The sequence below is a fragment of the Chiloscyllium plagiosum genome, chromosome 45 (genome assembly GCF_004010195.1).
Source record: "Chiloscyllium plagiosum isolate BGI_BamShark_2017 chromosome 45, ASM401019v2, whole genome shotgun sequence".
NCBI lineage: Eukaryota > Metazoa > Chordata > Chondrichthyes > Orectolobiformes > Hemiscylliidae > Chiloscyllium > Chiloscyllium plagiosum.
Genome location: NC_057754.1, coordinates 5,344,843 through 5,371,397, shown reverse-complemented (window position 1 = coordinate 5,371,397; position 26,555 = coordinate 5,344,843). Strand labels below are relative to the sequence as shown.

At 48.5% G+C, this 26,555-nt stretch overlaps 1 protein-coding gene across 1 annotated transcript in view; it reads right to left on the bottom strand.

Annotated features, from left to right (window-relative positions):
• LOC122543993 overlaps nucleotides 1-26,555 on the bottom strand; it is a 96,632-nt gene that overhangs the window by 46,728 nt on the left and 23,349 nt on the right. The window contains exons 3-11 of the mRNA XM_043683001.1: nucleotides 26,265-26,368; nucleotides 22,210-22,364; nucleotides 21,356-21,524; nucleotides 15,315-15,438; nucleotides 11,536-11,651; nucleotides 10,542-10,756; nucleotides 7,961-8,069; nucleotides 7,143-7,346; nucleotides 679-775 (exon numbers count right to left, since the gene is read on the bottom strand). Of these exons, the coding sequence (XP_043538936.1) occupies nucleotides 679-775; nucleotides 7,143-7,346; nucleotides 7,961-8,069; nucleotides 10,542-10,756; nucleotides 11,536-11,651; nucleotides 15,315-15,438; nucleotides 21,356-21,524; nucleotides 22,210-22,364; nucleotides 26,265-26,368 (1,293 nt within the window). The remainder of the gene's footprint in view (nucleotides 1-678; nucleotides 776-7,142; nucleotides 7,347-7,960; nucleotides 8,070-10,541; nucleotides 10,757-11,535; nucleotides 11,652-15,314; nucleotides 15,439-21,355; nucleotides 21,525-22,209; nucleotides 22,365-26,264; nucleotides 26,369-26,555) is intronic.

The window sequence follows — 26,555 nt, the reverse complement described above, 5'->3', positions numbered from 1 at the left end:
CGGGTCTCTGGCGCTGTGAGGCAGCAGTGCTAACCACTGTGCCACCGTGCCGCCCACAAAGTAATGTGACAATGCTGTTGTTTAAGAGGATACCTTGTCCTTTTCATTTCAAGAGAGGTTTTATGACTGAGGTGATGAGCTGTCTAGTTGGAAAGTCAGTGAAGGAAACAGGTTGTGAGGCCTTGGAGGGAGGAGGGGTGGGAGGTGGTTTTGTTTAAAAGTTGAAACAATAGAAGCAGCCTGGCTGGGTGTTGTCAAGTTCCCAAACACAGAACCAGGATCTTCAGTTTTCGCATTCGGCAGTTGTTGTTGGGGTCTTGAAGAGGTGGAAGTTTTTTTTTCTCCTTCTCTCAGTTACAGCCAAACACCTGGGATCTCTGCCTGCGACAAAGAGAATCTGTTTTCTGAATTTGCCTTTTGCCAAAGGATGTATGTATGGGATGTTACGATATTGGAACAGTTATTGGGGTTTAGTAGTAAAACAATCTATTATGCTGTTAAGTTTTCCTGTCGAGCTAAGTTAATCCAAGTCCCTCTTTCTCTTGTTGTATTTTAACAATAGTGCTTGAATAAATTGTGTTTTGCTGAACGTCGATTAGTTTGACCAGTTGCATTGCATCAGGAACACAGTTACCTTTACAAATAAGAAAAAGTTAGAGTCTAGGCTACCTTCTTATTATATTTTGAGGGAGTTTGGTCTGGTCCATACAGTGACAATCCTTCAGGAGTGAGCGTAATGTCAATGGGCCGGTTCTCAGTCTGAATAGGATTCTTCCTGCACAATCAATAGACAATAAACAATAGGTGCAAGAGTAGGCCATTCGGCCCTTCGAGCCAGCACCACCATCCATTATGATCATGGCTGATTATCCACAATCAGTATCCTGTACCTGCTTTATCCCCATAACCCATGATTCCACTATCTTTAAGAGCCCTATCCATCTCTTTGTTGAAAGTATCCAGAGACTTGGCTTCCACAGCCTTCTGGGGCAGAGCATTCCACACACCCACCACTCTCTGGGTGAAGAGGTTTCTCCTCAACACGGTGGACTATCCAGTCGGAGTCTCTCTGGACTGTAATCATGGAGTAAAAGTCACGCTGGTTTCGCCCTCCATCTTTCTAACCAAGCGTCCTGACCAATGTTCCCACCAAGGTGTTGCACGGATGGTGTTATAGCACCCTGGACTTAACCAACTTAAACTGCAACACATTGCAGTGGCCAGGGCAAAATAAGCTAAAGGGAACATCGGTTCCTGAAGCCAAGTGGAGCATTCTTGTTACTCTGATGGTTAAAATGTCGCACAACCATATGCTGGCAGGTTGTGGTTGAGGAGGTGAGCTGATAGATGCTCTCAAAAGGTTGTACGGTGGCACTATGGGTAGCACTGCTGTTGCACACCACCAGAGACCTGGGTTCGATTCCATCCTCAGGTGACTGTTTGTGTGGAGTTTGCACATCCTCCCTGCTTGGATTAGGGTGGATTGGCCGTGCTACGTTGTCCCATAGTGCCCAGGGATGTGCAGGTTAGGGTGGATTGGCCGTGCTAAATTGTCCCATTGTGTCCAGGGACGTGCAGGTTAGGGTGGACTGGCCACTGGAAATGCAGGGTTACTGGGATAGGGTTGGGCTGTGGGTTTGTTTGGTGGTAGGTCTAGGTGGGATGCTCTTCAGAGAGTTGGTGTGGTCTCGATGGGCCGGATGGCCTGATTCCAAACTGTACTGATTCTGTGACTCTCTGGACCATTTCCCCTTTACAGAGTGGTCATTAATCAGGAGGCAAAGATTTCAAGGAATTGGCAGGAGCTTGCGAGGGGATTTGAACATAGAACATAGAAGATAGAAGAATACAGCGCAGTACAGGCCCTTCGGCCCTCGATGTTGCGCCGATCCAAGCCCACCTAATCTACACTAGCCCACTATCCTCCATATGGGGATGTGCAGGTTAGGGTGGATTGGCTGTGCTAAATTGCCCATAATGCCCAGGGATGTGTAGGTTAGGGTGGACTGGCCATGCTAAATTGCCCATAATGTCCAGGGGTATGCAGGTTAGGGTGGATTGACCATGTTTAATTGCCCCATAGTGTCCAGGGATGTGCAGGTTAGGGTGGATTGGCTGTGCTAAATTGCCCATAATGCCCAGGGATGTGTAGGTTAGGGTGGACTGGCCATGCTAAATTGCCCATAATGTCCAGGGGTGTGCAGGTTAGGGTGGATTGACCATGTTTAATTGCCCCATAGTGTCCAGGGATGTGCAGGTTAGGGTGGATTGGCTGTGCTAAATTGCCCCATAGTGCCAGGGATGTGTAGGTTAGGGTGGACTGGCCATGCTAAATTGCCCATAATGTCCAGGGGTATGCAGGTTAGGGTGGATTGACCATGTTTAATTGACCCATAGTGTCCAGGGATGTGCAGGTTAGGGTGGATTGGCTGTGCTAAATTGCCCATAATGCCCAGGGATGTGTAGGTTAGGGTGGACTGGCCATGCTAAATTGCCCATAATGTCCAGGGGTGTGCAGGTTAGGGTGGATTGACCATGTTTAATTGCCCCATAGTGTCCAGGGATGTGCAGGTTAGGGTAGATTGGCAGTGCTAAATTGCGCCATAGTGCCCAGGGATGTGCAGGTTAGTGTGGATTGACCGTGCTAAATTGTCCTATAGTGACCAGGGATGTGCAGGTTCGGGTAGATTGGCCGTGCTAAATTGTCCCATAGTGCCCAGGGATGTGCAGGTCAGGGTGGATTGGCCATGCTAAATTGTCCCAAAATGTCCAGGGATGTGCAGGTTAGGGTGGATTTGCCGTGCTAAATTGTCCCATAGAGTCCAGGGATGTGCAGGTTAGGGTGGATTGGCCGTGCTAAATTTTCCCATAGTGTCCAGGGATATGCAGGTTATGGTGGATTGGCCATGCTAAATTGTCCCATAGTGTCTAGGGATGTGCAGGTTAGGATGGATTGACCATGTTTAATTGCCCCATAGTGTCCAGGGATGTGCAGGTTAGGGTGGATTGGCTGTGCTAAATTGCCCATAGTGCCCAGGAATGTGTAGGTTAGGGAGGATTGGCCATGCTAAATTGCCCATAATGCCCAGGAATGTGCAGGTTAGGGTAGATTGGCCGTGCTAAATTGCCCCATAGTGTCCAGGGATGTGCAGATTAGGGTAGATTAGCTGTGCTAAATTGCCCCATAGTGTCCAGGGATGTGCAGATTAGGGTAGATTAGCTGTGCTAAATTGTCCCATAGTGTCCAGGGATGTGCAGGTTAGGGTGGATTGGCCATGCTAAATTGTCCCATAGTGCCCAGGGATGTGCAGGTTAGGGTGGATTGACCATGTTTAAAAGCCCCATTCCTGAAGAAGGGCTTATGCCCGAAACGTCGATTCTCCTGTTCTCTGGATGCTGCCTGACCTGCTGCGCTTTTCCAGCAACACATTTCCAGCTCTGATCTCCAGCATCTGCAGACCTCACTTTCTCCTCATGTTTAATTGCCCCATGGTGTCCAGGGATGTGCAGGTTAGGGTAAATTGACCATGTTTAATTGCCCCATAGTGTCCAGGGATGTGCAGGTTAGGGTAGATTGGCCATGTTTAATTGCCCCATTTTGTCCAGGGATGTGCAGGTTAGGGTGGATTGGCCGTGCTAAATTGTCCCATAGTGTGCAGGGATGTCTAGGCTAGGTGGGTTAGTCATGGGAAATGCAGGGTTGCAGAGATGGTGTGAGTTTAGGTGAGATGCTCTTCAGAGGGTCAGCATGGACTCGATAAGCTGAATGGCCTGCTTCCATACTATGGGGACTCTATGATGAAATGTGACACAGACTATGTGCTATATGGCTGAGGAGGTGAGCTGAAAGATACTTCAAGTGGGATTTGCTGTTTCCCGAAACTCGACTTCAGCATTGTCTTTACTTTTGATGGAAGCTGGGGTGATGACGTATCTTAACTGCGAGCGTTTGCTTTGTTGTGTGGGCGAATTATAGACACAGGGTCAACAGTCCTAACAAACCGTGCATTCACACAACCCTACAAATGTAGAAACGTGTCCCGAGACATTTTGGGCAACATAACAAGAGCAAACTGGGTGTCAAGCCAAAAGATAATGGGAATGGTGACCAGGAGACTAAAGCAATTTTAATGAGGAAATGAGGAATGGGAGTTGGAAGAAATGAAGATTGGGAGTTGGAAGAGTTTGGAAGGAAATTTTAATGAATGGGACCTAGTCAATGGCCTATTTAGGGAGAGAAATACACAAGGGTCAGAGGAGTGGTAAGTTTGGTCATGAGCTGTAGGGGTAAAGAGGTGATGGAGAATGGGAGAAGTGAAGCCACGAAGACCCAAATTTAAATACAACGGCGGAGGACATTAGAATGTTAATTCTCAAGGTGCCAGAGGTGTGGAAAGGGGGTTTCAGTGATGGGTGATCTGAGAGACAGGTGGAGGTGAGCAGTGTTGCAGGGATGGAAGTTGGCTGTCTTTAATGTGATTGGGATGTGAGCTGGGTAGCTCAGACTCAAAATGGACACCGCAGGTATCATTTGTTTAGCTCAATCTGAGATGGTAGCTGGGGCGGAGAGTTGAGTCAATGGCTAGGGGCATATGGAATTAGCAGAAGATCCTTACGAGTTGGGAGGCCATGTTGCGGCTGACATTGTCATTGGTGAGGCCACATTTGGAATACTGCGTTCAGTTCTGGTCTCCCTGCTATAGAAAAGATGTTGTGAAACCTGCAAGGATTCAGAAAAAATTTACCAGGATGTTGTCAGGGTTGGAGAGGTTGAGCTGTAGGGAGAGGCTGAGTGGGCCGGGGATGTTTTCCCTGGAGCTTCGGAGGCTGAAGGGTTAACGAAGGCAAAGAAAGGAACAGGCCCTTCGGACCCTCCAAGCCTGCGCTGATCCAGATCCTCTTTCTAAACCTGTTGCCTATTTTCTAAGGGTCTGTACCCCTCTGCTCCCTGTTCCTTCATGTATCTGTCTAAATACATCTTAAATGATACTATTGTGACCTTATAGAGGTTTATAAAATCATGAGGTGTAAGGATAGGGTGAACAGCCAAGGTCTTTTCCCCTCAGTAGGGGAGTCCAAAACCAGAGGGCATAGGTTTAAGGTAAAAGGGGAAACATTTAAAAGTGACCTAAGGGATAATTTTTTCACACAGAGGGTGGTGCGTGTATGGAATGAGCTGCCAGACGAAATGGTGGAGGCTGGTACAATGACAGCATTTAAAAGGTATGTGATTGGGTACATGAATAGGAAGGGTTTGGAGGGATATGTGTCAAGTGCTGGCAAATGGTACTAGGTTAGTTTAGAATATCTGTTGGAATGCACGAGTTGGATTAAAGGGTCTGTTTCCATGCTGCACATCTCTATGACTCAAATACTTTCAACTTCCTATTGTTCAACTCAGAGAAATTCTGTCCCCCAAGGACAGAGGTTAGCCAAGCATTCTGGTAACACTAAGGCAGTACCAAGAGGGCTGGTGAATTCAACATACACCTGGAATTCACCTCACGTCCTACACGTGGATGAGGAAGAGGAGGGGCCCAGGAATATCGTTGAGTGCCTTCAGAAGTAATGTTGTATGGGACTGGGAGCTGACGGTGTCGTGATGATGTTGCTGGTAATCCCGAGAAGCCAGCTGAGGCTTTGGGGATTATAGGTTCAAATCTCGCCAAAACAACTTGTGGAGCTTAAATTCAACAAACAAAATCACTTATGGTGACTCGGAAACTTCTATCGATTGTTGTAAGAACACATTACGCTCAATAATGTCCTTCAGGGAAGGAATCCTGCCATCCTCAGCTGGTCTGAACTGCATGTGATTCCCAGTCCACAGTAATGTGATTGACAAGAACATGCTCCCTGAAATGCCCAACCCAGTTCAGGGGCAATTAAGGGTGGGCAACAAACACAGTGACCCCCCTCCCCACATGAAGGAAAAAAGATGAAGTTGCCCAGCTAAGAGTGAACAAAGTGTACTGAGCTGGAGAGTAGAAACCAAGTGAGAGAGTCATATATCACGGAAACAGTTCCTTCGGCCCAACCAGTCCGTGCCAACCATAATCCCAAACTAAACTAGTCCCACCTGCCTGACCCATATCCCTCCACGCAGGCAGGTGGGATTAGTTCAGTTTGGGATTATGTGGCATGGGCTGGTTAGACCGAAGGGTCTGTTTCCGTGCTGTATGACTATCAAATCTTTCCTATTCATGTACTTATCTGGATGTCTTTTAAACCTTATTACTGTACCCACTTCCACCACTTCCTCAGGACGTTCATTCCGCACATGAGCCACCCTGTGTATAAAAAGGTTGCTCCTCATGTCTTTTTTAAATCTCTCCTCTCTCACCTTAAAAAAACGATTCCCCTACTCTTGAAATCCCCCACTGTGGGGAAACGACAGCTACCATTAACTCTATCCATACCCCTCACTATTTTATCAACCTCTATAATGTCACCTCTCAACCTCCTACGCTCCAGTGAAAAAAGTCTCAGCCTTTCTTTATAAATCAAACGTTCCATACCCAACAACATCCTGGTAAATCTCTTCTGAACCCTATACAACTTAATAATATTCTTCCTATAACTGGGCCACCTGAACTGGGCATGGTATTCCAGAAGACGCCTCATCAATGTCCTGTATAAACTCAACATGATGTCCCAACTCATGTACTCAAAGGACTGGGCAATGAAGGCAAATGTGCCAAATGCATTTTTGACTGCCCTGTCTATAAGTGTTGCAAACTTCAAAGAATGATGTACCTGCATCCCTGGGTCCCACTGTTCTACAACACTACCCAAGGCCCTACCATTAATGGTATAAGCCCTGCCCCTGATTGTTGTACCAAAATGCAATATCTCGCATTTATCCAGATCGAACGTCCGTGATGTGGTGTGGTCAACTGTCTAAAAAGTTGCTAAGAGAGTAAAGGTATCAAGGTCACAGTTAGAGGGAAACCGCTCTGAATCCCTGATGAGTAGTTCCAGACAGGGTGATCTGTTGGAGAACCTGGAGTGGTGGGAATTGGGAGTGTCAGTCAACACGATGGCTTAAGTGTGGGGAGGCCAATATTCTCCAATGAATGGCATGTTATCCGTAGGTCAACCAACAATGCAAATCAAAGAGAAAATTGCTAGGAGTTACAGACCTGTTCTCCACCTCCTCGATGGTGTCTGGCAGTGGGACATTGAGAGTCTCCGGAAGCAGAAAGCCGGCAATTCCGGAGATTATCGCCATGCCGCCGTAGGTCGCCATCGGCAGAAACGCAACGTAATCGCCCGTTATTTTCACAACCGGTGCCACCATCGCTCCGATGCGGGCCATGGTGGTCACGAGACCCATTCCTGTCTGCCTACAGAGGCAAGCAGAGAATCAGAGGCTGTTGCTAGATTGTTGCCCCCATCCCATTGTTATGAAGGTGCTGACACCCGCTTACCATAATCTCCGAGCATTAGCGAGGACCTTGTCCAGTTCACCCTGGCAAGACCCTGGTAGTTATTGCAGCCTTATCTGACAACTTTCTCACCTGCTGTCCAGGACTTGTATATTTTCGTTCCAGTAGCACTGAGCACCCCATTTGCCCAACAATTAAGTAGGTTTGAGGCAGGTCTCTGGAGGCTGGTGATGTTAAGGAATGGGGATGTGGTGCAGGGAGATGCATTGAGGTGATGATCATCAGGCTCAATGGGCTGAATGGCCTACTCCTGTTCCTATGTATAGCATAAGGCACATCCTGGCTTTGATACATCTATTCTGTGAAGGCCCAGCAGTGCATTAAGCAGCTTCTTTATCCAGAGACCATTCAGGGAGCCCTACCGTATGCATCTTAATGGCAAAGTGTTTTTGAATGCTGCTCACACTGATCCTCTATCTCAGCATCTTTCTATCTTTTGCCCCAAGAATGTCACTCGATCTCTCAGTCCAGTTTTGCTGGCCTCAGTGGTTGCGCAGAACAGGAGAACCCACCTGACCACAGTTGGGTAGAGTTCACCAGCATGGAGATAGCAGCAGCTGAACGCCGTTGCGAGACATCCTTTCCCAATAGCAGCGAATGACGTTCGCAGGGTCTCCATGTCTGTGGGGGGGGGGGGGGGGGGGAATGGAGAAATGGGAACGTCAGCGCCAATAACAGTGTACCTTCGATGGAGAAACGTCGCTCACGTTGGAGCCTGGGGAGGGAAATAACGACAAGTGCTGCAGAAACTCAGCACGGGTCTGGTAGAATCAGTACAGAGCGTGAGAAACAGAGTTAACCTCTGGGATGGAACTGGAGGGGGCTGGAAACAGGATGGGTTTCATACCGTGGGGAAAGAGGATAAAGGAGCGAGGTGAACAGGTGGAACCCCAGAGCAAGAGGCCAAAGGAGTGCCAATAGCAGTAGAGGAGCGATAGAGATGAAATGTCGGTGTTAATGATTGGTGTTGACAGAGGAAGTTGGATCAGATCCACTGAAAGACAATGGCGGTAAGCAAAATGGAGGACAAGGTTCATCTTCTGCAGTTGTTAAACTCAATATTGAGTCTTAAAAGCCTGTAAAGTGCCAAAGTAAAAGATAATGTGTTGTCCCTCAGGTTTGCATTAGGCTTTGCTGGAATACAGGATAATAATGGAAGCATTTCCAGACTCTCCCCCAGTCCGGAGGGTCTGATGGCACAAGCCTGGACCCATATTGCTGAGCAGCAAGGAATTATAGAATCCCTACAGTGTGGGAGCAGGCCTTTCTGCCCATAACGACCCTCCAAAAGACATGTCACCCACACCCACCTACCCTATCCCCGTAACCCTGCCTTTGCTATGTCTAATCCAGCTAGCCTGCAACATCTGTGGACACTTTAGCGTGGCCAACCTATCTTTGGACTGTGGGAGGAGCACCCGGAGGCAAGCCACACAGACTTCGGGAGAACATGCAGACTCCACACAGGCAGTCACCCGAGGCTGGAGTTGAACCTTAGCCCCTGAAGCTGTGAGGCAGCAGTGCTAACAACTGAGCCACCCAAAGGTGATGGGTGATGACCCCCCCCTCAGCCTCAGAAACAACTTTTAGCAGCACATTCAAATGGGATGGTCTGATGGCCAGAGTAACCTTGCTCTCCCTCTGAATGCTGATGCTACAAGATAAGACTCCATTTTCTTGTGCCTCTGACTCAATTCCCACTCGCCTCTGGTGTCGTGCATTTGGGATAGAAGATGGTGTGACAGCACCGAGCCTGAGGCCTGGTTGCCAAAATGGCGCCAACCGCGCACACTGGAATATCTCCACAGAGATTCTTTCAGCCCGGCTCCAATCTGACTGGCACACGGAAAAGGCCGGAATGGTCAACTCAGTCACAGACTGAGAAACCAGGAGCCTGACCTTGGAAAGTGTGACTCTTTAGATGTCCTGGTTTCTGCTTCCGTCTGCTTACTCTAGCATAGCAACTCTGCCTTACGGGCACTGACGACTAGACAGAAGGCAACATAAGGGAGACGGGATTGGTCAGTGGATGTATTGAGGTTGGGAGTCTGGTGCAGAGTGAGAGAGCGAGTGAAGTTTGGAGGGATGGAAATGAGTAGAGAATGTTGGTCTGAGCTGAAGGGAGATGGAGACATTTGAGAAAAATTTGGGAGCTGGGCTAATTACAACATTTGTGTGGATACGGATAGAGAGAGGCATCACTGGGGACGATCTAGAACTTGGCTGAAGTCTAAATAAGCTTCATTAAACATTTTTATTTCAAAACACATGTTGGTCTGATGCAATATTGACCAATAATACTGAGATTTTTGAAAATAGGAACTGAATGTTGCTTTATCGCTTTGTTTTAGCTTGCGCCTGCAATTACGTCCAAGACTTAAAATAGAAAATAATTTGGGAAGCAATGGTTTAATAAACTGCTTGACATTTTCAGGCAGATTCTTTTGTTGAATACTTTAACACATTGGCACCGAGGGAGATAAAATCTTGGCTGGGTTCCATGGGCTAGAAGTGGCCAGTTGGAGCCTCCGTAGAGAGAACCTCTCTCAGCACAACCAGTCGGTAGACTACTGACACCTTCATAGCCTAGCAACGGCTGTGAAATGGCCTCTCTATTGCCTGGTCCTTCTTTGCTAGAGGAGCCGAGACAGATAGACCAGAGTCAGATCTAAGCCAGGCTGGAAGCATCTCTTCAGAGATATTCTAGTGTGTATGGTTGGTGCTATTTTGGCAGCTAGGCCTCAGGCTCAGCACTGATCCTCTACCATGAATGTACAGACGCCCAAGGTAATTGAGTCTTGTCTTGTAGCGTCAAGGCAGACAGGGAGAGCAAGGTTGGTCTGGTCTGGGACAATCCTTGGAACATGCCTGGGGAAAGAAAACACCCCTTCAGGTCAGGGAAGTGTCCTGTCGATACCACTTCTGGGATCCAGCTGTGCACTGCCGGGTGTTTCAGTCAGGTTTTGCGCCACAAAGTCACAACGTTACCACCTAAAGTAAATCTCCCACATCTTCCTGGAAAGGACACCCCTCCCCGTGTTTAATCTGAGGCCCATTGGAGAGAGAGGGATGTGGAAAACGTATAGGCCTCACCTTTTGGAATGAGGATGTTTGTGATAATGATGCTCCCCGCCAGGATGAGGGAGGTACCTTGTGTGAACCGGCGGCCGATATAACTTAACGTCACAACCCCAATGAGCTTTGCTGGGATGTCCACGGCTCCGAAAATGATCTGGATGAGGTAAATATCAACGCCAAATCCTTGCAGGTCTATCGCTAGCCCGTAATAGGCAAAACTGGTTGAAAACCTGGCAGAGGAAGGAGATGGTTGAGGGTGATTTTGATCAAGTCGCAAACGAAGAGGTGGTGACGTAGTGGCAAAGCCTCTGGGCTGGCATTTCAGAACTTCATGCTAATGCCTGGGAGGCTAACACTAATGGCTCTGAATCTACCTTTTCAGATAGTTAAATTTGAATTCAATAAAAATCTGGAGTTAAAACGTGAACCTAAGTGTATGCAGATTATTGTTAAGAACCCACGTTGTTCAATAATGTCCCCGAGGGAAGTTCATCTGTCCCCGGGCCTTAACCAACCAGTCCATGCCGATCATAATCCCAAATTAAACTAGTCCCACCTGCCTGCTTCTGGCTCATATCCCTCCAAACCCTTTCCTGTTCTTGTCCTTATCCAAATGTCTTTTAAACGTTGTAACTGTCCCCGCATCCAACACTTCCTCAGGAAGTTCATTCCACACACTCTCTGCATAAAACAGTTGCCGTGACATCTCGTAAAGCTATAGCCTTCTACCAAGTCTCCCCTCAGCCTCCAGAGAAAACAACCAGAGTTTCTCTAGCCTCTCCCTGTAGCCCATACCCTCTAATCCAGGCAGCCTCCTGGTAAACCTTTTCTGCACCCTCTCCAAAGGCTCCACAGCCTTCCTGTAATGTAGCAACCAGAAGTGAATGTAGCAATCTAAGTGCGGCCTAACCAAAGTCTTATAAAGCTGCAACATGACATCCTGACCCTGGTACTCAATTCCTTGACCAATAAAGTCAAGCGTGTCAAATGCCATTATTTGATAACTTACCAAACAAGCATAGTACAGTAGGCTGTCTTGCACATGACAGGTGTTTTGAACAGGTCCAGCACACTGTATTTTCCCTTGACGTTTGAAATCTCCTTTTCCATACTGGACTTGAGGACCTTTGGGAACACACACAATGTTATGACACATCAGTATTGAGCACGTCCCTATTCCTTGCAGCATCCAGGCTTATGATCAACCTGTGACTCAGTCTTATTAAGGACCGAAGAGCAGAGTGGGTTTTGTTAACTGAGAAAGTTACTTGATGAGCCAGGGAGGTATAAAAGAAGGCTGGGGACTTCTTTCACTGGAGCGTAGGAGGTTGAGAGGTGACCTTATAGAGGTTCATAAAATCATGAGAGGTATAGATGGAGTTAACGGTAGGTGTCTTTTCCTCAGGACGGGGGATTTCAAGACTAGGAGGCACTTGAGGTGAGAGGAGACATTTAAAAAGGACATGAAGGGTAAATGCTTTTACACAGAGGTTGGTTTCCATGTGTAATGGAGTTCCTGAGGAATCATAGAATCCCTACACTGTGGAAGCAGGCCATTTGTCCCATTGAATCCACACCAGCTCTCTGAACAACATTCCACCCCCCAGACCCACCCTATCCCTGCATTATACCCATGGCTAATACACCTAGTCTGCACATTTCTGGTCACTATGGGTGACTCAGCATGGTCAATCCACCCTAACCAGCACATCTTTGGACTGTGGGAGGGAACCCACACAGACACGGGGAGAATGTGCAAACCGCACACAGACACCCACCAGTGGAATTGAACCTGGGTCACTGGCACTGGTGAGGGAGCAGCGCTAACCACTGAACCACTGTGCCACCCTCAACAAAGTGGGTACAGTTTAAAAGACATGAGGGTAAGTACATGAAGCCGATATGTTCGGAGGGATATGAGCCAGGAGCAGGCATGCGGGACAAGTTTAATTTGGGATTATGTTCGGCATGGAGTGGTCGGACTGAAGGGTCTGTTTCCGTGCTGTATGACTCAATGAGTCTACAGTTTAATCAAGATTGTAAGGAGCTGAAGATAATGCGTGGTAAATCAGCGTTTTGCAGGAGAGTTTAGATATTAGACTGAAATAGAATTAAAAAGTTGGAAAGGTTTTGTGACAATAAAAGTACATTGCCGGAAAAGATTTTTATTTCAATCGACCGAGAGTGCAACAGACAGAGAGGAAATGTAGGATGATGTATTTGCAGCTTTTAAACATGAAAAAGGAAATGTTCAGATGTCCCAGAAATGGAGAATATTGCTGAGGGACAGCTGCCTGAGGCTAGAATGAAGGGATCTAACGATGGATTTTCTTTCATATCCCACGCACGGGTGCAAAGGAGGTTCAGGACAAAGTCCCCATGTGCTCAAAGATGAAACACAGCAGATTCTGGAAATCTGAAGCAAACACAGGGTGGCTCAGTAGTTAGTACTGCTGCCTCACGGCGCCAGGGGCCCAGATTCAGCTCTAGCCTCAAGCGACTGCCTGTGTGGAGTTTGCACATTCTCCCTGTGTCTGTGTGGGCGTTCCTCCAAAGTTGAGGAAACTGGAGTTGAACATGGACCAGTCTATACCGCCCAGAGATGTGCAGGTTAGGTGGATTGGCCATGAGTAATGGGGATGTGGTGGATTGAGTAGGAGGGTCGATGCAGACTTGATGGGCCGAAAGCCCTCTTCCTGCATTGTATGGATTGTATACTCTGTTGGAAGGGTGGGGTTACTTTACAGTCTACCCCATACCACACTTTATGTACTTTTAAGCATGAAAGTGTACATTATCATTTCCTCAGAATGTTACAGAGTACTTGAAAGTCAAAGAATGACGTATTGAAATGGTTTTGGGTTTGCAAAGTTTGATGATTGGGAAAGCTGAGGGAGGAGGCTTTGAGACCCTGCAGAACTCTCGCGGATAATTTAACCAAGCCATCAATTGAACTCTGTGATAAAACGGACTAACAGCCTGTGATAATGGTACAGCAACAGGGATTCCAGCCGAACGTGTTTAGCCGTTTAGTCTGTCACAGCATTTCGGTCAAGGCAGCAATGAGAAGTTTGAGACTTTGCAGCTCTCCTCGTGGGCGAGAGCTGGGCATTTCACAATCAGAGCAGGCAAGGTGTTCAACAGAAAATGACGTGTGGCACTGAAATAACTGCACCGAGGCCGGTATCCCCTCGCCCTTTGTTTACACACAGAGAGTCCCTGACACTGACCCAGCTCCCTCAGAGCCAGCTCTCAGAGTGAGCAGAACCCCGGACACTCCTGTTTACGTATGTCAGCCAGGGCTTCCCCCCTAATTGGACCAGGTTAACATATCTGTGACGCCCACTCGGCTGACCCCTTTTCACTCACGCACACACAATTGCTTTCGTGCGTAAAGAGACCTCCTATTGCTTCTCTCACTACCTCAACAGGCCCCAAAGTATTACATTGTGTGGTTGCTGTTGCCGGGCAGATATCCCAACACAGAAAGATCCCATAAACGGGCAATGTGTATCTGGCCAAATTAATTACTTTAATGATGTTGGTTGAGGGCTACAAAGAGATGTTGCTGGGGCTGGAGGGTTTGAGCTATAGGGAGAGGCTGAATAGTCTAGGGCTATTTTCCCTGGAATGTTGGTGGCTGAGGGCTGACCTTATAGAGGTTTATAAAATCATGAAGGGCACGGATAGGGTGAATAGACAAGGTTTCCCTGGGGTTGGGGAGTCCAGAACTAGAGGGCATAGGTTTAGGGTGAGAGGGGAAAAGGGATCTGAGGGGCAACTTTTTCACGCAGAGGGTGGTGCGTGTATGGAATGAGCTGCCAGAAGAAATGGTGGAGGCTGGTACAATGACAACATTTAAAAGGCATCTGGATGGGAACATGAATAGGAACGGTTTAGAGAGATATGGGCTAAGTGCTAACAAATGGCATGATATTAATTCAGGATATCTGATCGGCATGGACAGGTTGGGCCAAAGGGCTTGTTTCTGCACTGTACATCTGTGACCATATATGTTGACCAGGAATATTAGAAATTTGTGAACTTGGGTGGCATGGTGGTTAGCACTGCTGTCTCACAGCGCCAGTGACCCGGGTTCAATTCCCGCCTCAGGCGGCTGACTGTGTGGAGTTTGCACATTCTCCCCGTGTCTGCGTGGGTTTCCTCCCACAGTCCAAAAGTGTGCAGGTCAGGTGAATTGGCCATGCTAAATTGCCCGAGGTGGGGTGGGTTGCTCTTTGGAGGGTCGGTGTGGACTTGTTGGGCCGAAGGGCCTATGTCCACACTGTAAGTAATCTAATTTTTCGAGGGTGGCACAGTGGTTAGCACTGCTGCCTCACAGCGCCAGAGACCCGGGTTCAATTCCCGCCTACTTGTTGGGCCGAAGGGCCTGTTTCCACACTGTAATCTAATCTAATCTAATCTAATCTAAACAGGATACGGCCATTCAATCCATTGAGCTTCACTGCCTTTCTAGCCCTAATGCTGGTCGTTGGACACCAGAGAGGTCGTTCAAAATAGCATTGTGGAATCTTTTCTACCTGTCTGCGGGCTGGGGCAGACGGGGCTTCAGGTTAATGCTGCATCTGAGAGGCAGGATTTCAGGAGGACTGCACCTTCTCACTGCACTGGAAGTGCTAGCCTAGATTTCTCGGTGGCAGAATTTAAACTCACAAACCTCTCCCTAAGGCAATGAGAGTGCTACCATCTGATCCATCAAACAGCAGGTGCATAGTGCACTAGTCGGGGATAACAATGTGTGATTTAAATTTTAAAGTTGGCACTTACAGCAGTGGTGAGTTTCTCCCCATCTTCCTCCTTGCGGTTCAGTTTTGCAACCCGTTTGAGATGTTTCAGAGCCACATCAGCCTTGCCATTCAGAATGAGCCACCGTGCTGACTCCGGGAACCACCTATGGGTGTGACCACAGGGATAGCACCTGAGCAAAAACTCACACAATTCTTCAGGGCTATGTCAGTTGTCCGACAGCAGCACAGTAAGTGCTATTTTCCCTCTCCTCTATCCCTTTTTTGATGTCATTCACAGGATGAGGGCATACCACGTTGGGGCAAGAATCAGCCACATTGCTGCGGGTCTGGAGTCACATGTAGGCCAGACCGGGTAAGGATGACAGTTTCCTTCCCTAAAGGACACCAGATGGATTCACGATCATCATTGCACACTTAATTCCAGATTCTTATTGAATTCAAAAATCTGTCACGGTGGGATTTGAACCCAGGTCCACAGAACATTAGCTGGATCTACAGCCCAGCGATTATACCATTGGGCTATCAACTCACCTAGACCTTCCCTACATCAATCATCACCTCCCCCCACTCCACCACTGCCACCCCTCCATCACCTGGAGCGTACGTCGTTGAGAGACGACCGTATAGAAGTTTATAATACCGTGAGGGGTACAGATAGAGTTGATGATAGGTGTGTTTTCCATAGGATGGGGCACATTTTTAAGATGAAAGAAAAGAGATTTAAAAAGGATATGGGGGCAAATGTTTTACACAGAGGGTGGTTTGTGTGTGGAATGAACTTCCAGAGGAAGTGGTGGATTGTGGGTACAGTCACAACGTTTAAAAGACATTTGGATAAGGACATGAATAGGAAATATTTGGAAGGATATGGGCCAAGCGCAGGCAGTGGGACTAGTTCAGCTTGGGATCATGTGGCATGGACTGGTTAGACCAAAGGGTCTGTTTCCGTGCTGTATGACCCTACGACTATCATTTATTCTGCCAGTGTCAGCTGTCACCTATCTCAACTAGGAGGCCCTTTGATAGCAAGTTAGCACTTTGGGATAGGCATCTCCCACAATCCCCGGTGTTATCCGGCAACCACACACCCTCCGCCAGTCAGCGGGGGTTGATAAAAAGCAGTTAGGAGTGGAAGCCCCTGGGTGGTTTGTCAATTGTAGAAGCTCTACTGATGAGCGGGATGAAGTCAGCTTTTTGTGTGGAGGGTCCTTCATGCCCAAAGTGATCTGGTGTGGATGAAGGTAGCCACCTTTCAGGTCTAGCTAGAAGAGGCTTGTCAAGTAGACAGTGTGGAGTTTATTATCATTACTGCAGCTATTTACACTCTGTATGAATGCAACCTACATTACTCCAGAGACTGTTTGGAGCACTCCAGCCTGGGACCAATATCATCCAAGACCCTAGAATGTGTGTTTTGGTGATATTTACACAGATAAGCATTTATACTTATTCCTGACTGTCTGCGTTAACCAATTCTTAGGTCTTCATTGAATGTGTTTAGTTTGATAATAAATATGTTTATTTAGAAAATCCAATTGATAAATCTTGAAGGTCTTTAATCTTGGGAACAGGAAGAAGGGTCTGTCTTGGACTTTGTGACCTATGGAAAAGTGGGATCCCAGCGACTCTTCCAGCCTCAATCACACCCAAGGCGAATGGGGAAGGAGTCTCCATGTCTTGCCGTCCGTCTCAGCCTTGGCAACAGGCAAGAGGCTGGCAACGAGACAGGTGCAGGGGAGGGTGAGGAAGGACATGGAGTCCGAACTTGCGACTGGGCCAGCTCTTATCCGATGGGGGTGGGACAGGATTCTGGCAAAGCCAGCTCTGCCCCTGCAAGTTACCTTCGGGAGAGTCTGTAGCGGCCCGGGGCCAAGCAACTCAAAAAGGGGAAGTCACATTGGGAAAGGGTAGGAAGCCAGTCCACCAGGAGAATTTGGGAATCATTCCTGATTCGGCAAGAAGAAAATGTGACCACTCAATCTTGCGCAGTCCAATTTATTACCATCTGAAGAGCGTGTTACCAAATTGGGCAGAACTGTTGAGTGAAGTAATTGCCAACTTGGTCACACTGAGGGAATCCCACTGTCCAATGTCCCAAACCTCTTCTACCACCACGCGTGTCTCACGACATCTAGTGGAAGTGGCAGCCTAGCAGTATGTAGTCAAGGTGGGCATCGGTTCAGCTCAGTTGGCTGGACGGTTGGTTGGCAAAGCAGTGGGACACCAGTGCAATGGGTTCAATTCCGGTTACCGGTTAAGGTTACCATGAGGGACTCTCCTTCTCAACCTCTCCCCCTCACCTGAGGTGTGGTTAAACCTCTGCCAGTCATCTCTCTCTCTCTGTCTAATGAGAGAGCAGCCCTACAGTCTGGGAAGATTATAGCAACTTGACTGACTTGATATAGTCAATAGTTGCCTTGGGACTCCTTAAGTGAGTGTGGAATCCAGACCCGCATAAAATCTACAGATGCTTCTTCCAGTTTTCAAGATTAAATACCTTGTTTGTAAACCAGTTGGGTCTTCTTAATAAACATATTTATTACCAAAACTAAGCATATTCAATAAAGAGTGAAGAATTGGTTAACTTAGACAGTCATAGATGTAGAAGTATAAATGCTTATCCCTGTAAATAACACACATTCCTAAAGCTTAGGTGAGATTGACCCCAGGCTAGCGTGCTCCTAACAGTCTCTGGAATAATGTAGATTTGTCAGTGTCAATACTCCTCATAATAATGGGCACATTTTCTCCCTCCTTGGTTATGAATAGGAAAGGTTTAGAGGGTATGGGCCAAATGCTGGTGTCACAATGCTGTGGCTATCAAGAGGTTATTTCATCCTGGTTTTATTTGAAGAGAGGTTGTAAGGCAGAGGTGCCAAGCCGCCTACTGAAGACCATTTGAGTCAACAGCCTGTGAGGCCTTGGTTTTTTTTTAAGTTGGAACAATAGAAGCAGCCTGGCTGGGTGTGGCCAGCTCACTCACCAGGTTTTCTATTTTTTTTTTACTTTTTAGGCTTAACTTTAAGCAGAAGCAATTGGGGTCTCAATGGAGTTGGAATTTTCAGTGAATATCTCTTGGCTGGTAGGAAGGGTTTGGAGGGATATGGGCCGGGTGCTGGCAGGTGGGACTGGATTGGTTTGGGCTATCTGGTCGGCATGGATGAGTTGGGCTGAAGGGTCTGTTTCCATGCTGTACATCTCTATGACTCTCAATGACATTCTTAGTGATTGCATCCTTGTGGGGAGAAAGGGTCACTTTCACACTGAGGACAATACCTATTGTGTTATGTGGCAATGCCACCAATCTGAATGGGATAGATTTCGGACAGATCTACAGCTCAAATCAGCTGTGCTGATGCTAGACTAGGAATACTGTGGTGAGTAACTCACCTCCTGACTCCCCAAAGCCTGTCCACCATCTACAGGTCAGGAGTGTGTTGGAATATTCCCTACTCGCCTAAATGAGAGCAGCCCCAACGACACTCAAGACGCTCAACAGCATCCAGGACAAAGCAGCCCCCTTTTGATTGGCACCACCTTCACAAGCATCCACTCCCTCCACCATCGATGCTCAGTCACAGCAGTGTGTACTATCTAGAAGATGAATTGCAGAAGTTCACCAAAGGTTCTCAGACAGCACCTTCCAAACCCACAACCACTTCCATCTAGAAGGACAAGAACAGCAGATACATGGAAACACCACCACCTGCAAGTTCCCCCTCCAAGCCACTCACCATCCTGACTTGGAAATATCTTGCTGTTCCTTCAGTGTCGCTGGGCCAAAATCCTGGAATTCCCTCCCTCAGGGCATTGTGGGTCAACCCACAGCAAGTGGACAACAGCAGTTCAAGAAGGCAGCTCACCTTCTCAAGGGGCAATCTCTACCGTCTGGAAGGGCAGCAGATGCATGGGAATATCACCACATCCCCGCAAACTTCCCTCCGCGCCACTCCCCATCCTGACTTGGAAATCTATCGGCTGTTCCTTCACTGTCACTGGGTCAAAATCCTGGATTTCTCTCCCTGTGGTTCTACCCACAGCACACGGCCTACTGCGGTTCAAGAAGGCAGCTCACCCCCCACCTTCTCAAGGGGGCGACTAGTGATGAGTGATAAATGCTGGGCCCAGCCAGTGATGCCCATCAGCCCACGAATGAATAAAGAACAAATTCCTTATTTTCCCATCGTCAACAAGCCAAGGAATCAACCCTGGCTCAGTTTGGAATGCAGGAGATCAGAGCAGGAGCTCACTTGAATATAAGCTCCCGAGCTGGTGAAGCTGTAACACAGGATTGGTTGTACACCAAGCAAGATGTGATAGTCTGAGCTTAGAAGATCCAAGAACCAACAGATTCGAGAAAAGCTCTGCCGACCTGCCAGCTCCAGCTGTGAATTAGACCGCGGAGAGCGGAAGAACCTCCATAAATATTCCAGTCCTCAGTGATGAAGAGGCTGAACACATTCGAGCAATAAACAGGGATTTGCATTTGGAGCAGGTACAACCACCTACAAGCAGAATGATCGGTCCATCTCGCCCTTCCCCTGAGGTCTCAGCATCAATGATGCCAATCTTCACCCAAGGGAAGACTGATGGCTTGAAAGGATTCAGAAAAGATTTAGAACATAGGACAATACAGCGCAGAACAGGCCCTTCAGCCCTCGATATTGCGCCGACCTATGAACTATTCTCAGCTCGTCCCCCTACAGTATCCCAAAATCATCCATGTGCTTATCTAAGGATTGTTTAAATCTCCCTAATGTGGCTGAGTTGACTACATTAGCGGGTAGTGCATTCCATGCCCTTACCACTCACTGCGTAAAGAACCTGCCTCTGACATCTGTCTTAAATCTATCACCCCTCAATTTGTAGTTATGCCCCCTCATACACACCAACGTCATCATTCTTCGGAAAAAGACTTTCACTGTCTACCCTATCTAATCATCTGATCATCTTGTACATCATTTACAAGGTTGTTGCCGGAGTTGGAGGGTTTGAGCTACAGGGAGAGGCTGAACAGGCTGGGGCTGTTTTCCCTGGAGCGTCGGAGGCTGAGGGGTGACCTTATAGAGGTCTATAAAATCATGAGGGGGCATGGATAGGGTGAATAGACAAGGTCTTTTCACTGGGGTGGGGGAGTCCAAAACTAGAGGGACATAGGTTTAAGATGAGAGAGGAAAGATTTAAAAGAGACCTTAAGGGGCGATTTTTCCCACATGTATGGAATGAGCTGCCAGAGGAAGTGATGGAGGCTGGTACAATGACAACATTTAAAAGGCATCTGGATGGTGTCATGAGTATGAAGGGATATGGACCCAATGTTGGCAAATGGGACTAAATTAATCTAGGATACCTGGTCTGCATGGACGAAGAGGACCGAAGGGTCAGTTTCCATGCTGTACAGCTCTATGACTCGACGCATACAGCTCCAGCAACACTAAAGAAGTCCAGCACCACCACCCATGTCAAAACAGCCCACTCAACCGGTGCTGCAAGAAACGCCCTGAACATTCACTTTCTCTGTCAGTAACCCTCAATGGCAGGAGCGAGTGCCATCACATGCAGGGGACTCACTGGGTTTGTTTTCACTGCAACGCAGGAGGTTGAGGGGCGACCTGGTAGAAGTTTGTAAGATTGTGTGAATGGCAATGGATAGAATGAAAAGTGTGAGGCTTTTTCCCAGGGTGGAGGGGTCAATTACTAGGGGACACAGGTTCAAGGTGAGATGGGGAGGGGAACATTTAAAGGAGATATGCGAAGCAAATTTCTCACAGAAAGGATGGGGAGTGGCTGGAACACGCTGCCAGGTAGTGGAAGCAGACACAGTAGCTGTATTCCAGAAGCACCTGGACAAATACATGAACGAGGAAAGGACTAAAGGGAGATGGATCCTGTAAGGGAAGGTGGTATGGAAAGGCAGAATGTGTCAGCACAGGCTTGGAGGGCCGAAGGGCTGCTCTTTGTTCTTTGACGTTGCCCTGATGAGGTGTCTTGGTGACTCCTGATCTCACTCCCTCCACACCCCCCTCCTCATCCCCTCCTGCCAGTAGGGCTAGACTTTACCATGAGGACAGAAAGAAGATATAAAACGGAACAGCCACGGTGAACTGAAGCCAGCGCCAGTCTCGGATTGCGAAAGCTATGCCAGCCAGGATCAGCTGACCAAATGTGTAGGAATAATTGAAATAAGTTGAAACCATGGTTCGCACTCTCATCGGGATCCATTCAAGACCTGGAGGGATTTAAGTGAGAGATTCATGGTGTTAACTCAACGATACAAATCACTTCCATTTTTATATCTCATGGTCACTCATGAGCTCACAATGTATCCCAAAACTACTCAAAGCCAATGAATTGCCTTTGAAACGTACGTACTGATCAAATATAATCAATCACCACAGATGATTTATCCCGGCAGTGAACAGCGATGACTTTTATGATTAAGGGTAAAAATATGGACTGAACAAACCGTCTAACAGTTTTTCAGATAGTGGCCAAGGAGCTCCAAAAGGTGGAGCACTCTGTGTGTGTGGTGGCTCAGCCTCGGGTGACTGCCTGTGTGGAGTTTGCACGTTCTCCCTGTGTCTGTGCAGATCCCCTCCGGGTGCCCTGGTTTCCTCCCACAGTCCAAAGGTGTGCAGTTTAGGGGGGATCGGCTGTGCTAAGTTGCCCCATTGTGTGCAGGCTAGGCGGATGAATCATAGCAATAGGGAGGGATGGAGTAGGATGCTATTTGGAGAGTCAGGTGGGCCAAAGGACCTGCTCCTGTATTGTAGGGATTCTATGACATTAAAAATAGAAGCAGAATTATCCACACAGGTATTCATAAGACCTTTTGAGCCCTTGCTTTTTTTTTTCTCATGGGCTGTGGTCAGGGAAGTAACTAGGAAATGACAAGAGCTTAACTTTCCACGTACTCAGGCAGAAGATGTTGAGGATAATCCCTGACAGTGCCATCCCACAGAGAAACCTCCAGAAGCAGAACAAGGGATAGGAGGAGGAGAACGCAGCGCAGGTTCCCGACACTGCCATCTGGAAGTGGGACCACAGCAGGAGACTCCGCCTCCCGAACCTGTCAATGATAAACACATTCAGACAAAGCGACTTCCTTCATCACAAGCCTTGCACCCGATTTGCTAGCTGCTTCACCCGCCCACGATCTCATGAAGGTTAATCTTTGGAGCGGGCTCTGTTGAGTCTTTCATTGGTGTTGGGCGTGACCTTTAGACCCTGATCTTCCAGCTATTACTGGACTCTGAGCCAGCGCTGAACTGTCGCAGAAGCTCCTGTGCAGGGTGCCTGAGGAGAGGCTGATTGCCTAATCCATGAGGTTGTCCTGTTTGCAACTTCAAGTTCCATAGAATCCCTACAGTGTGGAAACAGGCCATTCAGCCCAACAAGTCCACAGTGGCCCTCCAAAGAGCATCCCATCCAGACTCACCTCCCCCAAACCCTATCCTTGTATTTCCACTGGCTCATCCACCGAATTTACATGTGCTTAGATACTATGGGGCAATTTAGCATGGCCAATCCACCCTAACCTGCACATCCCTGGACACTATGGGACAATTTAGCACGGCCAATCCACCCTAACCTGCACATCCCTGGGCACTATGGGACAATTTACTATGGCGAATCCATCCTAACCTGCCCATCCCTGGGCACTATGGGACAATTTAGCACGGCCAATCCACCCTAACCCGCACATCCCTGGGCACTATGGGACAATTTAGCACGGCCAATCCACCCTAACCTGCACATCCCTGGGCACTATGGGACAATTTAGCACGGCCAATCCACCCTAACCTGCACATCCCTGGGCACTATGGGACAATTTAGCACGGCCAGTCCACCCTAACCTGCACATCCCAGGACACTACGGGACAATTTAGCACGGCCAATCCACCCTAACCTGTACATCCCTGTACACTATGGGACAATTTTGCATGGCCAATCCACCCTAACTTGGACATCCCTGGACACTGTGGGACAATTTAGCACGGCCAATCCAGCCTGACCTGCACATCCCTGGGACACTATGGGACAATTTAGCACAGCCAATCCACCCTAACCTCCATATCCCTGGGCACTATGGGACAATTTAGCGCAGGCCAATCTACCCTAACCTGCACATCCCTGGGCACTATGGAACAATTTAGGACGGCCAATCCACCCTAACCTGTACATCCCTGGACACTATGGCACAGTTTAGCACGGCCAATCCACCCTAACCTGCACATCCCTGGACACTATGGGACAATTTAGCACGGCCAATCCACCCTAACCTGCACATCCCTGGGCACTATGGGATAATTTAGCACGGCCAATCCACCCTAACCTGCACATCCCTGGACACTATGGGACAGTTTAGCACGGCCAATACACCTTAACCTGCACATCCCTGGACACCATGGGACAATTTAGCATAGCCAATCCATCCTAACCTGCACATTGCTGGACACTATGGAATAATTTAGCACGGCCAATCCACCCTTACCTGCACATCGCTGGGCACTATGGGATAATTTAGCACGGCCAATCCACCCTAACCTGCACATCCCTGGACACTATGGGATAATTTAGCATGGCCAATCCACCCTAACCTGCACATCCCTGGGCACTATGGGATAATTTAGCACGGCCAATCCACCCTAACCTGCACATCCCTGGGCACTATGGGACAATTTAGCACGGCCAGTCCACCCTGACCTGCACATCCCAGGACACTATGGGACAATTTAGCATGGCGAATCCACCCTCACCTGTACATCCCTGGACACTATGGGGAAATTTAGCATGGCCAATCCACCCTAACTTGCACATCCCTGGATACTATGGGACAATTTAGCACGGCCAATCCACCCTGACCTGCACATCCCTGGGACACTATGGGACAATTTAGCACGACCAATCCACCCTAACCTGCACATCCCTGGGCACTATGGGACAATTTAGCACGGCCAATCCACCCTAACCTGCACATCCCTGGACACTATGGGGTAATTTAACACGGCCAATCCACCCTAACCTGCACATCTTTGCACTGTGGCAGGAAACCAGAGCATCCGGGGCAAACCCACGCAGACACAGGAAGAACACAGACAGTCGCCCGATGGTGGAATCAAACCCAGGTCCTTGGAGCCATGAGGATGAGGTTGGGGACATTACGTAAATCCCAGGGATCATGTTGCTTTCAATCAAGCAGCATATGTTAGATAGGCAGTTCATTTTCTCCAGTTATGACAAAGTCTGGTCCCTTCCATAGCCAAGACCTTTCAATGGAGCTGACTACTTTTAATTGGGGAAGTAGGGTGAAGGGGGGTCAATGGTCTAGTGGTATTATCACTTAACTATTAATCCAGAGACCCAGCTAATGTTCGGAGGACCTGGGTTCAAATCCCTGCCATGGCAGACGGTGGAATTTGAATTCATTAAAAATCTAATGAAACTTGAAAGGGTTCAGAAAAGATTTCCAAGGATGTTGCCAGGGTTGGAGGGTTTGAGCTACAGGGAGAGGCTGAACAGGCTGGGGCTGTTTTCCCTGAAGCGTCGGAGGCTGAGGGGTGACCTTATTCAGGTTTACAAAATTATGAGGGGCATAGATAGGATAAATAGAGAAAGTCTTTTTCCTGGGGTAGGGGAGTCCAGAACTAGAGGGCATAGGTTTAGGGTGAGAGGGGAAGTTTATAGGGATATAGGCCGGGTGCTGGCAGGTGGGACTAGATTGGGTTGGGATATCTGGTTAACATGGACAGGTTGGACCAAAGGGTCTGTTTTGTGCTGTACATCTCCATGACTATGACACTATGACTCTGCCTCTGGGCAATTAGGGATGGGCAATATGTGCTGACCTAGCCAGCGACACCCTTACCCCATGAATGAATTGAAAAAAAACCTTCAGTGACGTCCTGGAACTGAGATGACTGGCCTCCAACATCCACAGCCATCTTGCTTTGCTTGACTCCAACCAGCGGAGAGTTTCCTTCCCCATTTACCAACGACTTCGCTGCCTCTGTCACTTCCTCCTGCCTCCCGTCTGCAATCTCGCTTCTTCCCGAGTCTCCATGCCAGTCCCTCCCCCTCCCCTCTCTGCTTGCCCCCCCCCCGACCGCCACATTCCGCTCCCCCTCCCCCATTGCTCCCATGAGCCCTCGTCACCTCCTTCACAACTGGCTCACTTCGTCCACTCCGATCCTCCCGTGGAAGCAAGGAGGGAGTGGGCGGAATGAAGCGAAGGGAGCGAGGAACCTAAATGTGGGGATGGGGGTGGGAGAGGGTTAGTAAACAGGAGGCAACCAGAACCGTATGTTATGCTGTCTTCTGCCTTGGTACCATCTTTATTGCAAGCTGCCTCCCGAAACATCGCTGACGGGCACGTCACGGGTATTGCTCCATTTTCCGAACGCAAAATCCAACGTTTGGCCTCCCCGTTGGGAACCCAACGCCTGGAGGAAGAATGCCTCACCTTCCACCTTGGGACCCTCCAACCACACGGAATCAATGTGGATTCCTCATCTCCCCTCCCCCCACTCCTCCCAGCTCCAACCCTCCAACTCGGCACCGCCCTCTTGAACTGTCCTACCTGTCCGTCTTGCTCCCCACTTATCCGTTCCACCCTCCTCTCTGACCTATCGCCATCACCCCCACCTTCATCCACCTATCGCATTCCCAGCTACCTTCCCCCCACCCTCACTCCACCTCCCATTTATCTCTTAGCCACCCACACCTCCCCTCCCCAATTCCTGATGTTCCAAATGTCGACTCTCCTGCTCCTCAGATGCTGCCTGACCGGCTGTGCTTTTCCAGCGTCACACTTCTTGACTCAGGCCCTTGTTGGGAACCACCCTTTTTTATTAACCTGGCGACTTCAACTCACTGAGAGAGAGAGAGAGAGAGAGAGAGAGATTGAGAGTGAGAGAGAGAGAGAGGGAGAGCTCTGCATTTGCAGCTTACCTCTCCCACTGGGCCTTACCTGTCTGAAAGCCATCCCAGTACGATAGACCCCGCCAGCACTCCACCCATGTAGACAGACTGCACCATTTGTCTCAGAGACTTACTGTTGCAGACGAGGTCCCACTGTCAAAAACAAGAATGGAACCCGTGTAGTTCGGGAAATCGCATCGCAAGCAGCAGCGAGCCTCCTAAAAACAGGCCATAAGCGAAGGGGTGCTGGGGGAGTCACTCAAAACTGACCGGTATTGGGTCACCCGCGGGTTTTATGCTTTGCACTGAAACTGGCAGCACCAGCGCTCAATTGCCCCCT